The following is a 19095-nucleotide window of genomic DNA, read 5'->3' as shown; positions in this document are numbered from 1 at the left end:
ATGTTTCGCCAACCGTTCGTCCCAGCGCGCAACTCGCGGCACAGGATCGCCGCATTGGCATTATACCGTGCCTTAATTAAGACGGGGAAGAAAGTCCCGTTACCCAAAGACCTCCAACATCCCGGCCCGACACATCCAATAGCCCACATTGTGAGGAAGCGGTTCGTGAAGAATAAGCCACTTGCCAGCTTGAGGCTCGTGTATAACTCCATGGCTGCGGGATATAAAGTACGTCATTGTCTAAGTTCTTGCTCTACGAGTTACTAACGCATTGTTCAGTTCCTCACATTATTAACGAGAGGCCAAACGACCGACAACCCCGAACACGCCCAGATCACCCAATACCTACGAAAACGAAACGAAGCCTCAGCTCTATCCCGCTCCAAAGCCCCTCCTCCCTCGACAAGAAGACAAAACCCTCCGCTTCTGACCAAAATTTCCCCTCCTGATGCGCCACCAGAATACCAACCAACAGTCCGACCCCTCCCCAAAACCGCCTTTGTAGGCGAGCGTAAAGTCCCCACAGTCGCCAACACGAGCGGAGGCCAAGTATTTCTACGGATCAAGAAACCACAACCTAGGGTTCTGTCAAGAGCCGTCGGCAGGAGGTCCAATCTATTTAGAAGTGACTTGTTGGCTCTTTTAGACATCGAGGAGGAGAACCTTGGTTCCGCCGATGAAGAGGATCGGTGGGAATCCCGCATAAACAAGCAGCTGGCTGCCGAAGGGTTCGAGGACAAGGTCATCAGAGACGGCACGTTGGGGTCTTACCGCTGGAGTGAGCAGTTGTCAAAGTCATGGTTCGAATCACAGCTTGACAGGCGTTGGTCAGACTGGGTTGCCCGTGGCAAAGCTGTCAACGAGCTTGTTCAACAAGAGAAGGCCTTGGCGAAGGCTGAGAAACGAATCCCGCGTCCATCACCTGACGATACCGAAGCTGCAACTGCTGCGAGAGAAACTCTCGACAAGATTCTAGAGGAGGCTCGGCAGAAGGAGGCCGCACGGAATGAAGGAGTGGAGATAAAGCCCTTTGAGGACCCGTTCATGGCTCCCCTGTGGGTGGAAAGGGTCCAGGAGCTTGAGAAACAGCAGACCTTCCAGGGCCAATCCGGAGGCAAGGCGAGAAAGGGTGGAAAGAACTCGGATGAAGGTTTCGCGAGCAAGTTCCCGCTCGACGCGTTCGCGGCCATCAAGGCATCTCGGAGGTAACGAGGGTGGCTAGTTTTGTATAACATATACCCAGGACATTTTGCATGATGGAATGGAGTTTATAGGATGTATAGATAAAAGGCAAGGTAGTGTTTGATGGGGTATGATTACCAGTATATTCATGCTTTTGGCTCAAGACGCCGTGTAAATGACAATGATATATGGATCCAAAATGCCAACCCATACCTTGAATATGCAAACTTTTTCCATTTTTCGTAAATATCATAATACTTGCCCATATATCCAGTGCAAGCTTCTCATCAGGCTTTGCAGTCAAGCCTGTTCCACCTCCAATTGCCTACTCGACCGATTTGACCTATTTGAGTGGGCGCGCGGTCTTCCGATCATCTTCCGAAGCGTCTCGCCATCAGTTGCTACTTCCGCCCAACTCTTCTGGGACTGCTGCGAGTGCAAAGAGGGTCGGCGAGTATAGTCTCCATATTCACTGGCGAGATCTGACCGGAGCGTTCTGGGTGACGACATGGGGGATAGTGGCATGGTGAGGGTTGGGCTGATCGGTTCAGGGGTTGTCGGCCTCTCAACCGGCTGTGGGGGCAATCCTGGGAGTTGACCCCATTGAGGTACCTTGTTAGAATCCAGAGGAATGGGGTTGCGGTTCAACGCCGGGCTGCCCTGTACGGGCGTTGGAGTGGTCTCAATACTGTTTCGAGAGAATACAGAGGACGCCATACTGCTGTCCGTCAAGCTTTGATCGCGATTGAAGTTGGGTGTTTCACTGCGGTTCGGCGTCACAGGGAGAGGAAGCTTCGAGCCAGACCCACGAGATCGCAAATTGTAACCCGACAGGTTAGTGATACTCGGTGACCTCGAGGTCGGAAACTCATTCGAGGCTCTGGGTGTCATGTCGTAAGGGGGGCGGGGAGAAGAGCCGTTCTGCGGAGCCTGTGGTGCTTTGCGATGCGCCGTGAAACGCTGTACCGAGCGAGACATGGGCTGGAGAGGAGGTCTCGGTGCTGGAGTTGTTGGCGTTGATCGTATTTTGGGCGACTTTTCTAGCTCGATGCTCGATGAGAGAGACAAAGTGCTGCTTCGAGCCGGTCTTGGCATCATCGGACGTGGACTGCGGCCGGTGCCCTTCCTCTTATCAGCCTTTTCGGCCTCCAGTGTGTGGCATTTCTCCTCCATGCTCTTTAGCTTATTTTGGAGAGCGGTGATGGCCTGTTCATGCGCTTCACGCTCATGCTTGAGCCGAAGTTCGTATGTCTTGTCTCGTCCCTCGAGTTCATCTACCCTCTTCTTCAGGCGATCATTCTCCTTTCGAAGACTGGCTAGCCCCGCAAACTTGGCATCCCACTTGTTCTCGACCCACGATATCGGCCGTTTGCAGCATTCGCCATGGTAGATTTGATGAATACCGCCTAGCATTGACAGCTTGTCGTCGATTTTGTCAGCATGTAGTCGGCTCTTCGGGTTTGAGGTGATCATTCGAGAGATCAAGTTGACGATTGGTCTTGGCCTGACGGTTTCTTGGCCCTCATAAGTGAACATGAATGGGGGCGTGACCAAGGCATGAGAAGTGAGCTTCTCCAAGTGCGCCTTCAACTTCCTTTCCCGGTCATATAGTTGTTCCTCTCGTGACAGTTTATCGGGATATCTTAGTGCATTATCGAAGTCTTCCAGTCGGACGTTGTAGAGAACAGTCGCTATGTTGAGAAAAACGAGACCAAGGGAATAGATATCCGAAAACTGCATGCTGGAGCCATGTCCGGCGTAGAGCTCAGGCGCACGCCATCTTTCAGTCCCTGGCATCCCCTCTGTCATGGTTTGATCCTGTCCGCTGACGTCCTTTGAGATGCCAAAGTCGGCGAGGTAAACTCGGTCCGCCTTGAGAAGAATATTGGATGGTTTGATATCGAGGTGCCTCACATCGTTCCGATGGCAGTAGGCCATGGCGCGGGCAATACAACCAACCACGCTGCGCAGATACTCAAGCGGGCATTTTGTCGCGGAATCGAGCGCCTGATCTTCAGAGTTTGGCTCAATGGCGCTTAGGTCCCTGATGTCCAAATCATCCAGTCGTTTCATGATATCCTCGCGATCACCATCGCCAAGTCGCAAAGACTCCAAGTCTTCCAGAAGTATGCTCAGGTTGCAGACAGCAGCAGGCCAGATGAGCAAGCACAGTTCGTGGCTTCGGGGCGCATAAGTAGCAACCAGTTTAACGATATGTCGGTGGTCGCCAAGCTTTTCCATAGTCAGGCACTCCTGGCGCAAATCGTCAATGGTGCGACCTCGTCGGCGAGTAATTCGCTTCCGCGCCAGGTAGACTGATCCATAGGTGACCTTTTCGACGCGACCGAAGGCGCCAAACCCTAGGTCCTCGAGTTTGGCAAGTTTTGTATCGAATCGCTTCGCATCGGGACCACTAAACAGAGGCTTATTTCTACCGCAAAACGGTCAGCAACCTAGGCTCAACCCTCTAGGAGGACACCAATGGACTGCTCACATGCCCGGCCAGTTGTCGTCGTTGTCCCAGCCATCAATGATTCTCAGCTCCTCGTGTTCGCGCTCGATCGCCCATGGACGGCCATAATGTTGAGACGGGCCTACTTGCCCGACTCTAGTCCACCCGCGGGCCCAGTCGCCCATGATCGTGTTGCAAAGAGACAGGCTGGTGTCGACGGTGGGGGTTAGAGGCGATTCGGAGGAAGTTTGGCGCGATCAAGATGAGGTTGAAGCCATGACGGGACGGAATCGTCGAACTCGATTACGGATGACAAGTAGAGGTGTCAGATAGAACTCGAAAGATTTGATCGAGTTTACAACACGCGCCTGGCGAGCGTCGAGGTGAAGTTGGAAATGGAGGGAAGAGTGAGGTTAGTTGTGGTGGAAGGATGGAATTGAAGACCCCAGTCGTCGCAAAGCAATGGATCATCCATCGGCAAGCACAAGCCGGGCAGGCCATTTTTTGGCCGTCTTATCAATTGTTACCCTAGAGAGGCAGAGCAAGAATGGGTCTTTTCTAGGTAGAGAAAATGTCTTGCTCGTTAGCATATGCACAGGTCGGTGGCTTAGACCGTAAGAGGTTGGGTCTCTACGTGATTTGTGCACCAATCTCTCCATCTCGTGCCATCATCAAGTCAAGCTCTCCATTCAAATCACCCATATCCCCTGGAAGGCTTCCTCTCGTGGGACCAACACTGCCTCTCCGGTGGGGGACTCCCCGTGCCAGTCTCCTGGATCCGCTAACCGTTTTAGGGCTGAGCCATTGCTAAGCCTCCAGGTTCGGTCTCAGGTCCCCTGGCCGACTACAAGCCAGTGTGTCGTGACGAGCTCGACCTACCTCAACGAGACAATATGAAACGACCTGATTATATAACTAGAGAGCCTTGATCTTGATTGAGAACAAAAAGAACTAGCTATCTGAAATATTTAGCGACTCTAAGAACTCAACACATATCTCCAGAGAGTGAAGCCCTTACATCTCGGCCAACCATAGCGCCAATCTTGATTGATCATCCTGGTCTCGCCAGCCAATGAAAGACATCTGTGGCCCCTTCGGACCCGAGTCGATGGCACAGCCCTCCTTCAACCCCAACCCCAACTCCATCTCAGGACACGCTCACTCACATCCATTTCATCATCCTTCGGCTCCGCATCTCCCGTTCATCTCCACCCGGCAGACGGGTGTACTGCCGGCAGGATCCCGGACGACAGACCCCGGCGCCGCCGGAGCCAGAGTGTCTCTCCCTCAGTCACTCTGTTCTTCGCGCTACACCGTGAACTCATCCGGAGCGCATACCCTACCACCGCTTGTGCCAACTGGCATCACTGACAAATACACGCGCGCTATTATTGAACTATCCACTTTGAACCCCAATTTGTCGCCCTGAACCCTCAGCCATTCAACAGCTGTCCTGAGCACCTGGGATTCAGCAACCCGCCTCCTGACAGGCTGATACTGATACTCAACTTATCCCCATATCTTAACCTACTGTTTCACTGATAACTCATCCGTCATGGTTGAGCCAGCCCAGTCTCCGCCTGAAGAGGCCCCAAGCCGGAAGCGCTCCAAGATTTCTGCTGATGAGAACGATGGAGATCGTAGCAAGAAGCGTTCAAGAGGTCGGCCCAGACTGGACACCAAAGATGAGACGGCACAAGAGGCAAGCTTGTTCTAAGATCTTATGCAACTAGGAAACGGGTTGCTTTTCCCTTCAATGCTGCAAACTAACATGGACACCAGCGCCGGCGTACCCAAATTCGCCTGGCCCAGCGAGCCTATCGCAACCGCAAAGACACTGCCATCACCTCCCTTGAACAAAAGGTTAGGGACCTTGAGCAGACCAATGAGGATATGGGCAAGGAATTCATGAACTTCTTTGACTTTGTCCTAGCTCAAGGGATGCTCGAGAATGCTCCAGAGGTTGCGCGACGCCTCAACGACACAACTCGCAAGTTCCTCTCTTTCACGCGCAGAAATGCCGACGATGCCCCCAAGGAGGCAAGCATCCCTGCCCCTGCTCCAGCTCCTGATCAAAGGGAGGAACAGGTTGAGAACCGTCCACGGGGGAGACACGGCCCTGGCTCGGGCTCTTCCAGTGCAACGAGTGAGGAGTTTGTTCCTTCAAACCCATCGGTTGCTGGCCCTGGTCCCTTGGAAACCCAACTTGCTACTCCGCCAAATTTGGACCCTCTGCAGCAGCAACTGACACCACCTGTCTCTCTGCCGTACGAGATCATCACCATGCCGACAGCAGAAAACGCGAGTTTCCCCATTTACGATACTCAGGCCTCGACCCCATTGAATCGCAATCCCTTTACCTCACCACCATACCCCGGCATCCCCTCGCCATCTTCATATGCATCTCACGAGCGGACTTTTGGACGCCGCCTACAGAGAGCAACCGTCGAGGCTGGCCTCAGGCTAGTATCAATGAACAATCCGCCTCCCCACCGTTACGCAGCAGTGTTTGGGTTTTGTCTGTTGTTTGAGCCCAGGGAAGCCATCATCCGTCGTCTGACCATGGTGCTCAGCAAGCCAAGAAAAGAGACCTTGAACAACTGGAAGTACCCGTTTACAAATCTTGGTGGCGCGGGCACATTCTTCTCGGGCCCAGGAGGAAACGGGTCTCAACCAGGGATGAACGTCCCTGCCAGCGAGATGCCTATTGGAAACCAAGGCTTACTAGAGCCTTTGAGGCCGCCAGAACTGACTGGCTTTTCGATGGGACCCTTCGACTCAGAGACCGAGAGCATGAGAGATGATCGGATAGATATTCGGATGCGGATGGTGCACAAGGGCTTCGAGGGAGACTTCTTTGACGCCGATGAGGTCGAGACCTATCTTCGCCAACGAGGTATCATCATTCCCGAAAACGCAGACTTTGTCGATGCCGAAATCGACATTGGGGAATTCGACGGTTCCCCCAATCTTCGAGCCAACTCCAACATGAACAACAATGTCAACAATAGTTTCTTTGGAGGCCCCCAAATACCAACTTCTGGCCCAGAGCATTTCACCATGTCTCAACAAGGAATGGGTGGCGCATCTCACATGTGGCCAAATAGCGTGCCAACAACTCTTACACCTGGAACCTCATCCATGACAACGATGTCTATCATGGCCCCGACGATGGGCCATGAACTGGGAGCGCTAATGCCGAGTATGCCAGCGCCTGATCAGCAATTTAACCTCGAATTGGGAACCTTCATGGACCCATCATACTTCCCACGAGCGTGGACGGACTCTAGCTGGATGAAGACCAAGGTGACGATTGATGTTAATCGACTTGTTGCTGGTATGTTTTACCTCACAAACCCCATGGACGAGTCAGCATGCTAACACTATGTAGAAATGACAAGCATGGCAGTTTGCCTAGGAAGGACACCGGGTTTGCGGCCCAAGGATGTTGACAAAGCAGTCAAATCCGCAATCGCATTGACGGGACAGTAGTGTTCGACCAAATTCTTATGATCTGGCTTGATAGTTTGATCCTGAGCCTGGAGTATTGGGTCCATATAGATGGCGAAATTGGGTGACTGGATGATGTTATTTAATGTACCAAGTATCGGCGTCAATCTAAGAGGACAAGACTATGTATTCTATAGCAACACGAACATTATACCCAAGAATACACAATATCAAGAGTGCCGGAACATGTGACTGGCTATTACTTTCTGTATCTTAGAGCACTCAAGTCTGGGATAGGTCGTTCTTAGTTCTGGACCAGGTTGTCAACTGATCTGGTCAGGAGTGGGGCTAGAGGTATCCCGGGTCACCCCAACCCTCTTTGAGGGGATGATCAACTCTCAACCTCTTCTTTTCAACAGCTTTTGCTTTGAAACACGAATACGGTAGTAGAGAACAATGGAATACAAAACTCAACACCAAAGTACTCTCAAAGTCAAACCTCGACTTATCATCCATGGCGGCGCAGGCAACATCCAGCGCCGGAACTATCCTCCAGACAAGCTCCAGGCTTATCGCACCGCACTCATCGATATTGTGAGTTGCTGTCTGATAACGCAACCCCTGGGACGTTTTGCTGACTAGAAGCCTCTAGGTTACAAAAGCGGATCTGTACATGAGAAATCAAGCCGTCGTGGCCTCAGAGAAGGAACTTAAAGGGCGTCCTTCTGCGCTGGAGATAGCGACATATGCGGTCCGGCTGATCGAAGATAACCACCTTTTTAACAGCGGACACGGCGCCGTGTTCACCCGTGATGGGATCAACGAACTGGAAGCGTCAGTGATGGTATCTCGGGGCTTCAAGAAGCGGGGCGTGGGCGTCATGGGTGTCCGCCATGTGAAGAATCCCATTCTCCTGGCTAAAGCGATGCTCGAGCATGGCGAAGAGGATCTCGAAGGACGAGGCAAAAAAGCTCAGGGAGCGTCGTCAGATGATCTTGACGTCCCTTCGGCTCAAGGGCATACCCAGCTCTATGGTAGAGCAGCCGAGAAGCTCGCAGAGCAGTACGGGCTGGAGCTGGTCGACCCGAGCTACTTTTACACACAGCAGCGCTGGGACGAGCATATCCGGGCCCTGGAGCGGGAAAAGAGCGACCAGGGGCAAGCCACATGGAGTGCAACTGAATACCTCCCACAGGGCACCTGCGGAGCAGTAGCCCTTGATGAGGACGGAGTTATATGCGCCGCAACTAGTACAGGCGGGTTGACGAACAAGCTAACTGGACGTATTGGCGATACGCCCGTTGTTGGCGCAGGCTTCTGGGCCGAGGAATGGAGCGAAGACGGCGATCCAACGGGGCCAACCGCATGGGACCGTTTGAAGAACTCCGTCGCCCAGCCAGGACCGTCTCTCGTGCTGAGCGATGCTCTGAGGGGAGCTTTGGCGGACTGCTTGCCCAGCCCAATGATGTACTCTCCTCTCGATACCCTCAGCACGAGCAGCGGCGGAACCTATACGACCAGGTCCTTTGGAGGATCTGGAACTGGCAATGGCGACTCTTTCCTCCGCGTCAACGCTGTTCGAACTGTCGCCGCCATGGCAAGATGGAAGCCAGAGTCGGGAGTCAAGGCGATCGCCCATGTTGCTGGGCGTGGGGGAGAACTGGAACAGAGCGCGGGTGATCGATGGGGTCGCACAGGAGAGGGAGAAGGCGGCATCATTGGCATCGAGTCGGTAGTTGTCCGTGACTCAAATGGTCGAGTTATAGACACGCGGTCTGAAGTCCTAATGGACTTTAACTGCGGGGGCATGTTCCGGGCCTGGATTGACAACGAGGGTAAACCTCAGGTGGGAGTCTTCGCTACTGGGTTAGATGAGCTATAGATGAGCAAGTAGAGCATCGAGCAAGATAGAGCGGAACGGGGAACGTCGTTATGTATTCGATCTGTACCCAATTCGTCAAGAAAAAAAACAACGCAGCATAAATCTTAGCAGCAGGGAGTTCCCCTTCTCGTTTCGTAACCTGCTGGCCCTTTGTGCACTTCCCAATCCATCCGTCTCTTGGGGGTTGTACACATGATGCCCTTTTCTTCTCTCATCAGATATCCTTTGTAGGATAGTCTGCAGTTCTTGCAACAAGGATGGCAACTCCGTCGCTAAGCCAGAACACGCCCTTCCCATACCCCTCCCGATTTCTTCTCTATTATACATTGGAACGCCGGCCCGATGCGGATTGAAAGATTAAACGACAGCCGATTTTTTGTCCGTGGTGTGTGGTTGATGGTGGAAAATACAAGAGGCCAGCTCCCCTGACAAGAGCCGGCCTGCTAAATTCGTGGTGGTGGAGTTGAGAGGTGGGGGTGGTTGGTCTCGGTCGGTCGAAAGATTTCGATCGTGGTTCGTCATCGTAATGATTCGTCTCGTTTCACTCTTTACAGAGAAGCCTCCATGCTGGGAGGAGGCTGAGGAGCCTCGAGCTTGGTGCTGCCAGCAAGCATCTTTGAGAAACCGATACCGACACCCTCAATGACGGCGAGCAGGACAGCGCAGCCGATGGCACCGTTACGGGCGGCCTTGTAACCACCTCGGATAGCCAGGGAGCCACCGGTGAAGAAACCAGCGATGATGGCGTTGTAAGGGTCCTCCTTCTGGCGGACGCCCTTCACAGCGCAGTCAAACGTCGAGAAGAGACCGCCCCAGACACCGAAGTTGCCGCCGAGAACGGGGGCGCGCATCTTGATGGCGGTGATTGCACCGATACGTCGCTCGCCGTAGGGGGAGTTTCGGAAGCCCTTGATGCCGTGCCAGATGGTGCCGCCGATAGCCTGAGGGGAAATTCATGTCAGCTCATGCGTCATGTCGCGATTATCGCCCCGGTTCATCGGCTGAAAGAGCTCCGGGAACGAAAAGAGTCAAAAACTTACGCCCATGCAGAAAGCACCACCAAAGTCATTGAGAATGACCCAGGGGCAAGGGTCGCGTCCGTGATCCATGGCTGCTGCTTGGTGTGTTGAGGGAAGGAGATGGGCGGGATGGTGGGAGACCGGAGGAGGGCGAGGCTGAAGGCGAGGATTGTTGAAAAATCTGAGGTCGCTCAAGGAAAGAATTGCAGCCGACCGGGTTCCTTCCGTCTGAGTCGCGCAAAGAAAAAATCCGGGCAAGCCACTCACCTATCAGCCTCGGCGCTAAAACTGGAACCTTCCATCAGGTTTGGAGCTGGGTCGGCAATGAATGCCGTTTACGACGGTAACAAATAGGGAAAACAATAGATTGAAGAGTTGAATAAACATTTATAAAACTAGAAAATAATCTACACAAATTTTGACCAGTTACTTCTTCGTTGTAGTCATTGCAATGCAAACATGTTGTCTATCCCCCACTGTCACTCTGCTGACCATCCCCCGCTGAACCCCCCGCGTATCTGATCCCGGCCGAGAGCGGAGCACAACCATCTACATGCCTAAATGAGCTCGCCGAATGGCAGTGAATAAGAGAGAGCTCCCTCGTTCGATTTATTGTGCATATAAAACAGCAATACTTTTTGTCACTTGTACTCTATCATGTTTTCACCACAGGTCAGTAACCTCCGAACAATGCCTCTCAAAGTCCTTCCAGCCAACGAGGCCGATGCTCCCCGGGCCGTTGCCATCGAAGATATAGCATACGGACCAAACCCCCTGGGCCATGTGCTCTTTCCTTATCCCAGTTCTGCCGGGGGCACTAATAGGGCGACCGACTTGATCGAACGGCTACACAAGAATCCTGCCTGCCGATGGGCCAAAGTTATCGACACAGACCTTGAGGGAGAGAACATGATTGCTTTTGCAATGTGGTATATCTGGGAGACTCCTCCGAAGGCTTCTGATTTCTCTTCCTATCGAGGTCCTAGGTGTAATCCAGAAGCATGCGAGGCCTACCTAGGTGGTATGAATCGGATGCGCTTGGAACTCATGAACGACAAACCACATGCCTGTACGCCTCACCATCTATTTCTGATGCCAGAAACTTGAGAATTGTGAGAAAATCTGACAAGGTTTAATAGATCTAAAACTACTGCATACTGATCCGGCCCATCAAAGACGCGGCGCTGCCTCTATGTTGGTGCAGTGGGGACTAAACGAGGCTGATCGTTTAGGCATATCGGCTGTTCTTGAGTCTTCAGACGAGGGCCGTGGGCTCTATGAAAAGCTTGGATTTAAAGAGGCCAGAAGACTTGTAGTTGATCTAACACCCTGGGGAGGGCCTTCAGATGCCTCGGTCCCAATAATGCTTCGTCCTGTGGGAGGGCGTGAGTGAACTCTGAAGTATGATGTTGGCGTGTGGAATCCTGAGGAAATTAGAGGAGGATCTTGCTTTTTGAAATAAATCGAGAACAGACTTGGTATTCTAGGTGGTAAAGATCAAATATTAGGAGAGTTAGAGGGCTAGCCAAGAGGACGGGCATGGTGGAGTGACTTGTAAATGAATCGATATTCTCAACTTGCCAAGACATCCTTGATATTACTTATTTTCATATTAGGTATTAACATCGGATTGTCTGCAAAGAGGACACTGTATTTGATATAAAGAGTCTTGTTTCTCATGCAGTTCTGGGTAGATGGACATTCATTATGACCTTTGAAAGCTTCTCAATACAGTGGATAAAAACAATCTGAGTAACATAGTCTGTGAATAGTAGATAGAGCTAGGCACAAGAACTGGATATTAGGAAACTGAGAATGCATGTATTCGCAAACCTTATTTGAAAAGGCATACAAGTGTTCGGGGTTCGATCAGTAGCCAGACCACAACCGTTTTGGGTTGTCATCTACATTGCATATGAGACCAAGACCATGTCACCGTTAGATAAACGAAAACGAATCATCTTAGTCCAATTCCCATTGGGCTCTATGGGCCACGGTAGCTTCCGAATCCCGTTCAAACGCGAAAGTCGGTGATCGGTAGACGCGAAGCCCGACATGTCCAGCGCCGTTTCCTAAGCTCCAATAGATGGGTCCAGACCAAACTGGCGGATTCTTTGGACCCTTGACCAAAGACCTGTCAGGTGTTGATTTGCTGCAACCGTGGGCCCATGAATGTTTCGGAACGGCCGGGAATGTCAAAGATGATAATCATGCGGTCGACCCAACTGCCGGTGTTAGATCCTTGAGCTTATCTCGCCGATGGGCCAGTAACAACCATGATTCCACGACGGGAAGCCCGGGCGTCTGTTGTGTGAAAAGGTGGTAAGGGACCGAGGGTAGTGGGTGCATACGCGTCACCCTAGCCGTGGGATAACATTCAGGACAATGCTGATTGGGCATTCTGATAGCTCTTTTGAAGCTTTCACTCGATAATGGGCTTGATATATCCATTTGAGCCTCGGTTCTTGGGTCTCCCGGAGGCTGTGCAAAGCACCTCATTGACAAAAGTCAATAGAACTTGACAAGATGGCCAGTGCCAAGATATGTACATTTCATTCTAATCGTAAATAATGGTAATCATCGGCCTCAACGCCAAAAGTCATGTTCCGTATATGCTTCGTGACCAGTCGTTGACTCCCCGACTGGCATCGTGTACGCGTAATTAACCACCCCATCTATACCTGCTGCGTGGAACCCTCCTTTTTAAGTTCCTTTTCCGAGTCAATGCCTGCCTCCCACTCCTTCCTTTCCCGAGCCATATCTCTCTTGCACCATTTGATCGTGATAATGCCCCAAAGTGTAGCCCACAGGAAGGGGACTGCCCAGGCGACGCCGTAAGCACCTGTTGCTGGAACCTGGGGAATGACCGAGATAACAGTAAGAGGTATGGCGAGTATCAGAGCTGGAATAGACCAGAACCAGGATTGAACGTAAACCATCCGCCGGAAGCGAGGACTGGCCTTGTAACGGGCGGCCAAAGCTTCACGGTAGGGTCGGCCGCCGCCAGCATTAACCGCGACAACGTCCTCGATGAAGTAGTATGCGCCCGGTAGTACCTGAAAAAGTCAGCATGACGTGGACAGTTGAGAATGGGATGTGAAAATACCTGTTCTCCCTTGGCTGTGGAGCTGATCCGGAATGGTGCTGGCCAGCCCATGTAATTATACAACGATATAAGAAACAGCACACCTCCAAGACAATACAGAATTGCTGGGGCAGGCATGCACAGAACTCTCAACCACACATTATGAGGAGCGCTTCCAATAATAAAAAGAGCTGTGACAACAGTGATGGTGAGGGTAGACGCCCACGTCAACATGTCAAAGCACCATCGTGAATTTGTCCCAAGAGGCCGATAGAACCTATCCACCTTCATCAATCGGAGCGTACGGATCGCGAACTCGAGATACGTGGGGCCTCCCCAGATGGTCGTCACGACGGCAAAGATGATCCATCCCTCGACGTCGCCAGCGTAGTACATGCCATAGTAGAGCGCGATGGGAATGGCCGAGGCATCGACAAAGACTAGAAAGGCGAATATGAAGAGTCTCCAGCGTTTCCAGCCGTGGTGCCACGTGAACGGCAGCTGTGGTAGTAGATTCGGGTTATCATCGTAGTACTCTTGAAGAGTCTTTGCTCGTCGTCTGTATTCGGTCTGTGTGGCAGCTCGAGAATCGTAATAAGCGTCGGCTACAGGTCGCTGAGCATACGAAAGGCTTCGTCGGGGTGCTTCCGAAAAATCCGAGCCGCCGGTATCCCTTCGCTGGGTAGGTTCTGGAAGGACATCGAAGCGCACGCGTTCGTTTGACGATTGGTGCGATTGAGAGGGACGAGTGGGATTCGCAGCGTCAGGTAGCCCGGAGGCTTCTGTGGATGAGACGCCCGAGCCAGACACAATCTGAAGACTGCCTCGTCGCACCTCGGGCATGGTATCGGCGACGGCAGCGTTTACGTTTGGGGGAGATAAGGAGGAGCTATTGGAGCTGATGGAAGATGTGGGAGTCGACGAGTTAAAGATGGTTTGCTAGTAGAGCATTTGGCACGAGCAAGCTAAGGGCCATTGCATTGTTTAGGAAGAGTGGGCGGGAGAGTGAGAAGGTCCATTGCAGTGGCAAACTGTATCTTATTAAAGGGGTCTAGCTTTGATAGGTAGAAAAGCAAGAAGCTTGACAAAGCCCCGATCGAGACCGCGAAAAAGGTCTGACGTTGCACGATTTGGATGGGGCCGTGAATCCCGTCAAGTCCGGGCGACTTTTAATGGTACGTACTGACGTTTGCCTTGCACAAAATCTCACCGAATGGGAAGGTCGGGGGCCTTTTGGTGGTCAGTTTTGGATGGTCTTTTCTCACCCGAGACGAAAAAGGTCTGGGCCTGCTTCAGAGTGGAATGTCACTGTTGTGAATGGATGACGTCCGACCTACGATCTCACGGGTCTTGGCCAAGGTCATGGAAAGGAAGAAAAGGTTTGGACCCCAACTACGTCATTATCGGAAGCCCTGTGCAACGCTCGATACCGACGGGGCTTGCTGTGGGGCCCCGAATGCCGATTCGCTGATGGAGTCGGGCGATGAAGTCACCGATCGCCCGCGCGGTGCAACTTGCAAACCGAACGCCGCTGACTGGGCTGGCTTGTCTGAGAGGAAATTTGGTTCCTGCTTTATGCCTTGAAGAGTGTAGTCGGGCTGAGTTTAAATCTATTTATTTATTCCGTGGTTCCGGCTTGATGAAGATCTCCATGTGATTTATGGTGAAGAATGAAACGTGTGAAGGCGAAATATCAATGGTATCTTGAGGCTTCTACTACAGCGTCGCTAAATAACATAAAGAAAAGTCTATCTTATAAACAAAACGATTGTCCAGGTTTCTTTCAACATCAACACTGACAAGCTGGTGCGTGAAGCATCAAACTCGCAAACGTGCCTTATCACGTGCAGCTACCTGGCTGAATTCCTTGTCCAGATTCGGCCAGCCACTTTAATCCCCAACTATCGTCCACCATTCCTATTATTTTGGCGCCATCGATGCGTGCGCCCTGCATCAGAAGTGAGGCTCGTGCGACTCATTCTTGGCGATTGCCGAGTACTTGGCCTTCCCGACCACGTTCGACCCCTGACCCTGGGCGAAGCAGTTGTCAACCTCGGGCCACTCGCTCGCTCTGAGGTAGAAAGGATCTCGCTTCTTCATCGTAAACATTCCGATGAAGTCGAATGGATCAGCCACGTACGCGAACCACGGCCGGTTGTGGATCCAGCCAGGTCCCATGCGCTCCGTCTTGCCGTCAAAGTCGAGATACTGACGCGGGTCGCTGGGGAGGTATCGGCCGGGATGCACAATGTTGAGCCAATACGTGTATAGGGCAACCGGGATGGTCTCGAGCACGTAGAAAGGCCACTCGTGCTTGAGGAGCGCCTCGTTGTTGTCCCTTTCGCTTGAGAGGATGTCCCTCAGCTGGAAGGTCTCAACGGCGCGGAACACGCAGCGCACGATGATGAGTAGTGATGTGCCATAGAGCATGATGAATAGAGTTCGCACGTTCTTGGGCATCATCTTGGCCTTGACGCAGCGGTGGTGGATGATGCCAACCAAGGCGATAAAGGCAATCTCAACAACACCCTGCAGGACCACTGCGATGGCCATGAATGTCGAGCCTGAGACGTACCGGTCCTTGTCCTGCTTGCCATTACCAGCGGCCATCCAAGAGGCACCAATGGCAGTGAGCGTCTCGACGAGCGCACCCAAAAAGACAAAGATGTAAACGACGCGGTTGGGGTTGATGATGGCGTGCATCGGTAGGTAATGCATCAGTCGCCCAAGAGTGTTGTACTCTGCGGCCGAGTAGATGGGCGGGGCAAGGTAGACAAAGATGCTCTGGATCATATAGAAAGCAAGACTGTCTGTCTTGCGGACTGAAATGATTCGAAAGACCCAACCGATGGTGTAAAACAAGCCGGCGTAGAACATGAAGAATGTCACCCGCCAAAACTTGTATCGACTAAAGGTCATGTTAGTCTATGGTTTGATGAAGCTGTGGTTGGTGTGTTACCTGTTCTGAAGGGCATGGCCAATGCAAGATACCGCAATCACTGCCGCAGCAATGATTGGAAGAATCTTGTTGGCATTGTAGCCGTAAAGGTTGTCTGGCGTAGGGTTCGCCATGATTATGTGGTGTTGTAAGAAGAGAAGCAAGTCAAGAGAGAAGTAGAGTGATTGAACTGTCTTGTCTCAAAGCATGAACCACCTCAAACTCGAAGAGAAGGAGGCATTTATATAACCAGTTACATGAAAACGCCTAGATCCATCATCCCGCCCTGCAAAGGCCCATCCCGCAGATAGTCGAGATGGCCATTTCCGTAGCTGGATGGCGCAGCGAGCATCGAACAACTTCGCAGCCCTACAGCGCCAGGAAACGACAGATTGGGTTAGAGGGAGAACCTCCCTGGACGTCAATTCTGGAAACACCGTGCAGAACCCCTGTCTGATTGTCTTCAGCCGAAGATAAAAAGTTGCGTCGATTGGTTGGTTTCTGTTTGAAGGTGGAGGTGGGTATTGTCGGTGGCTGAAGCGTTTCCGGATTTCAAGGGTCGGTTACGAAATCCGAAGCAAAAGAATAACTTACTAATACCGTTGACGTTGAAGAACCGTTCTTTATAGCAGAGCTCCTTTTTTCTTCTGTTTAATAGTCTCAATAGTATAAAAACGCTTACTTTTGCTATACAAGAGTTTAAACATTTCGTCTAAAGCAAGTCTATCTCTGTCCAAGTCGTTTATTTTGAACCACTCACTATCAGAATATTCTTGAGGCCGCTCCCAGGGTCACCTTCAACCTGCTTCTCATTCGCCAACCTTTGCTGACACAAAAAGCTTGACATCATGAACTTGAACCACAGCGGCGCGTTAGCACTACTTTGGGCTTAGCGCCCGCTCCTCATCGATGCGCTTTCAATGCAACATGAACGAGCCGCGGCAGGTCGAACAACACAGCCTTGGGATCATCTTTTGTGAGTCGCTGGCGATGTCTTAATCGAGGGCTTTTGCGCCGCTGTTCGTTCATAGCGAGAAAAATTGCTTGTTTCGTTTGCAGATAGTCTTTGAGTTCAACGACAATGACATCTGCCGTCTAAGTTAATGACGAATTCGTAGTTATGGTTGAGTTGTGTTGTGTCTTGCAAAGTCGAGATGGGTATAAAATGTGCGAGTTTCCAACCAAAGACGAAATACTGTAGAACAGCTGCGCAAGATATTTCTCTGAGTATCCTGACAACCATGTTTTCTCGGCAAACCCTTCTCGCTCTTCTCTCCTTCTCGGGTTCCCCCGTTTTGGCCGACTTCCTTGGCCCTCGATACCCTCCCCCCGCAGACCTGACCAGCAAAGACAGCCATGTCATCGCTGGGTGGGAAAATCTTACCGAAATATTGCAAGGGTATCTCAAGATTGACCCTGAAGAAGACCCTATTCTGGGCACATTGAAGAACACCACCTTTTCCGTAGGCCTCTTCTCAACTCGCGACGATGGGGCGACCAGCAAGTTCCAATTCCACCATAATTCCCCCACAACCAAGAGGGCCAAATACGGTACCAAGGAAGTCGACGGCGACACCATCTATGGCGTCGCTAGTATAACGAAGCTCTTCACCGTCTATTCCGCCCTCATGAACTTGGATCCTACTGACTGGGAACGTCCCTTGACCTACTTCTTCCCCCAGCTTGCCGACACGGCAAAGGAGGCAAGAGACAACCCGGCAGAGCACATCCAGTGGGACAAGATCACCCCTTTGGCATTAGCCAACCAAATCAGCGGTGTTCCTCGAGATGGGTGGCCGTTGTTCACAACTGGCGAAAAGTTGGTTGGTGGCACAGCGGCGGCAGCGGCGCTGGGACTTCCACCCCTGAACATGCAGAAGGACCCTCAGTTGTCGACCATGCCATGCAGTAACTTCTCGGATCCGAACATTACAAGCTGCGCTGATGACTATGACAATTATGTCGAGAGCCAAGAGAATCGCCCACCAACCTTTCTCCCATGGGCTAATCCAGCCTATGCCAACACTGGCTTCATCCTCCTGGGAGCAGTCCTACGAAACCTTACTGGCAAGTCGCTCGACGAACAATTCAGCAGCGACATCTTTGATCCACTTGGAATGTCGAGGACTTACACTGAAGCCCCTCCTAAAGACGAATGGGACAACGCCGTTATCCCCGTTAACAACGACACGGAGCTTGAGATGGTGTACTTGCTGACCCCCGATCCCGCCAAGAGCTCGGGCACATTACTGTCCACCCTAAATGATCTTACAAAGTTTGGCTCAAGCATCCTCAACTATACCCTCCTCCCAGGCGACGTCACTCGCAAGTGGATGAAGCCCCATACGCACACCGCGCGGTTGGACTACTCTGTTGGCGGGCCTTGGGAGATCCCTCGCTATGTTCATCCTGAGACGGGGCTTGTCATTGATCTTTACACCAAATCCGGTGACGCGGGTTTGTTTAGCTCTTTTCTTGTTTTGGTCCCCGAGTTTGAGATTGGCTTCACGGTTCTGGCAGCATCAACCGACAGAGCATTACGAGCTCTGATTGCTGGAAAGATAGGTGATGCAGTGGTCAACGCTCTCATGCCTGCGCTCTTGGAGCAGGCGGCCACTGAAGCTGAGAAAAACTATGGCGGTACCTATGTTTCCACAATAGAGGGACTAAACTCCTCCATCACCATCACCCGAAACAAGACAGAGGGTGCGCCCCCTGGTTTAACTATCTCGAGGTTCATCTCCAACGGCGCAGACTACCTCCTCGCGGAAGCCGAGGCCAGTGGAGCACCCAATGACCCTGATGCCATGCCCAATCGCCTCGTACCAACTGTGGTCGACGAGAAGTCTGGTCGAGTCGCAATGCGCGCCTTGACAGCGATGGACGCCCCGAAGCTGAGCAAAGGCATAATCTCAGGCATTCTCTCGGCTGATTGGACCACGGTTGGAGGACCTACCTATGGAGCTCTAGATATGGGACTCTATATTTTTGATGTGGATGATGATGGCAAGGCGACCGGGGTGAGTCCTTTGGCATTCAGGACGACACTGAAGCGGAAGGACTAGGTGAACGAACTTTCTGGCCGTG

The 19095-nt window shown here is 52.0% G+C and overlaps 8 protein-coding genes across 8 annotated transcripts; 4 read left to right on the top strand and 4 right to left on the bottom strand.

Annotated features, from left to right (window-relative positions):
• NECHADRAFT_76912 (uncharacterized protein) lies at positions 1-1209 on the top strand (the record flags this gene model as incomplete). The annotated part of the gene is made up of 2 exons (XM_003046788.1): positions 1-228; positions 280-1209. The coding sequence occupies 2 exons, from the start codon at positions 1-3 to the stop codon at positions 1207-1209; spliced, it is 1158 nt and encodes a 385-aa protein (XP_003046834.1).
• A 273-nt stretch (positions 1210-1482) lies between these two features.
• On the bottom strand, positions 1483-3819 carry NECHADRAFT_32272 (uncharacterized protein; the record flags this gene model as incomplete). Its single annotated transcript, XM_003046212.1, has 2 exons — positions 1483-3613; positions 3677-3819. The coding sequence occupies 2 exons, from the start codon at positions 3817-3819 to the stop codon at positions 1483-1485; spliced, it is 2274 nt and encodes a 757-aa protein (XP_003046258.1).
• Positions 3820-7540: 3721 nt separating this feature from the next.
• On the top strand, positions 7541-8966 carry NECHADRAFT_32296 (uncharacterized protein; the record flags this gene model as incomplete). The annotated part of the gene is made up of 2 exons (XM_003046787.1): positions 7541-7678; positions 7737-8966. 2 exons carry the CDS (start codon positions 7541-7543, stop codon positions 8964-8966), a joined length of 1368 nt encoding a protein of 455 aa, XP_003046833.1.
• A 548-nt stretch (positions 8967-9514) lies between these two features.
• Positions 9515-10075, bottom strand: NECHADRAFT_91387 (uncharacterized protein; the record flags this gene model as incomplete). Its single annotated transcript, XM_003046211.1, has 2 exons — positions 9515-9907; positions 10007-10075. 2 exons carry the CDS (start codon positions 10073-10075, stop codon positions 9515-9517), a joined length of 462 nt encoding a protein of 153 aa, XP_003046257.1.
• Positions 10076-10675: 600 nt separating this feature from the next.
• On the top strand, positions 10676-11378 carry NECHADRAFT_76908 (uncharacterized protein; the record flags this gene model as incomplete). Its single annotated transcript, XM_003046786.1, has 2 exons — positions 10676-11054; positions 11125-11378. The coding sequence occupies 2 exons, from the start codon at positions 10676-10678 to the stop codon at positions 11376-11378; spliced, it is 633 nt and encodes a 210-aa protein (XP_003046832.1).
• Positions 11379-12470: 1092 nt separating this feature from the next.
• Positions 12471-14191, bottom strand: NECHADRAFT_103591 (uncharacterized protein). Its single transcript, XM_003046210.1, has 2 exons — positions 13092-14191; positions 12471-13041 (listed from the first exon to the last, which is right to left on the bottom strand). The coding sequence occupies exons 1-2, from the start codon at positions 13911-13913 to the stop codon at positions 12661-12663; spliced, it is 1203 nt and encodes a 400-aa protein (XP_003046256.1). The 5' UTR covers positions 13914-14191; the 3' UTR covers positions 12471-12660.
• An 832-nt stretch (positions 14192-15023) lies between these two features.
• On the bottom strand, positions 15024-16335 carry NECHADRAFT_66870 (uncharacterized protein; the record flags this gene model as incomplete). Its single annotated transcript, XM_003046209.1, has 2 exons — positions 16030-16335; positions 15024-15978 (listed from the first exon to the last, which is right to left on the bottom strand). The coding sequence occupies exons 1-2, from the start codon at positions 16140-16142 to the stop codon at positions 15024-15026; spliced, it is 1068 nt and encodes a 355-aa protein (XP_003046255.1). The 5' UTR covers positions 16143-16335.
• Positions 16336-17249: 914 nt separating this feature from the next.
• Positions 17250-19073, top strand: NECHADRAFT_91384 (uncharacterized protein; the record flags this gene model as incomplete). Its single annotated transcript, XM_003046785.1, has 1 exon — positions 17250-19073. The coding sequence occupies one exon, from the start codon at positions 17250-17252 to the stop codon at positions 19071-19073; it is 1824 nt and encodes a 607-aa protein (XP_003046831.1).
• Positions 19074-19095: the final 22 nt, after the last annotated feature.

The sequence above is a fragment of the Fusarium vanettenii genome, assembly GCF_000151355.1.
Source record: "Fusarium vanettenii 77-13-4 chromosome 2 genomic scaffold NECHAsca_18_chr2_1_0, whole genome shotgun sequence".
In the NCBI taxonomy this organism is placed as follows: Eukaryota; Fungi; Ascomycota; class Sordariomycetes; order Hypocreales; family Nectriaceae; genus Fusarium; species Fusarium vanettenii.
Note: the sequence above shows the minus strand (reverse complement) of the source record. Positions and strands in the feature narration are given on the sequence as shown.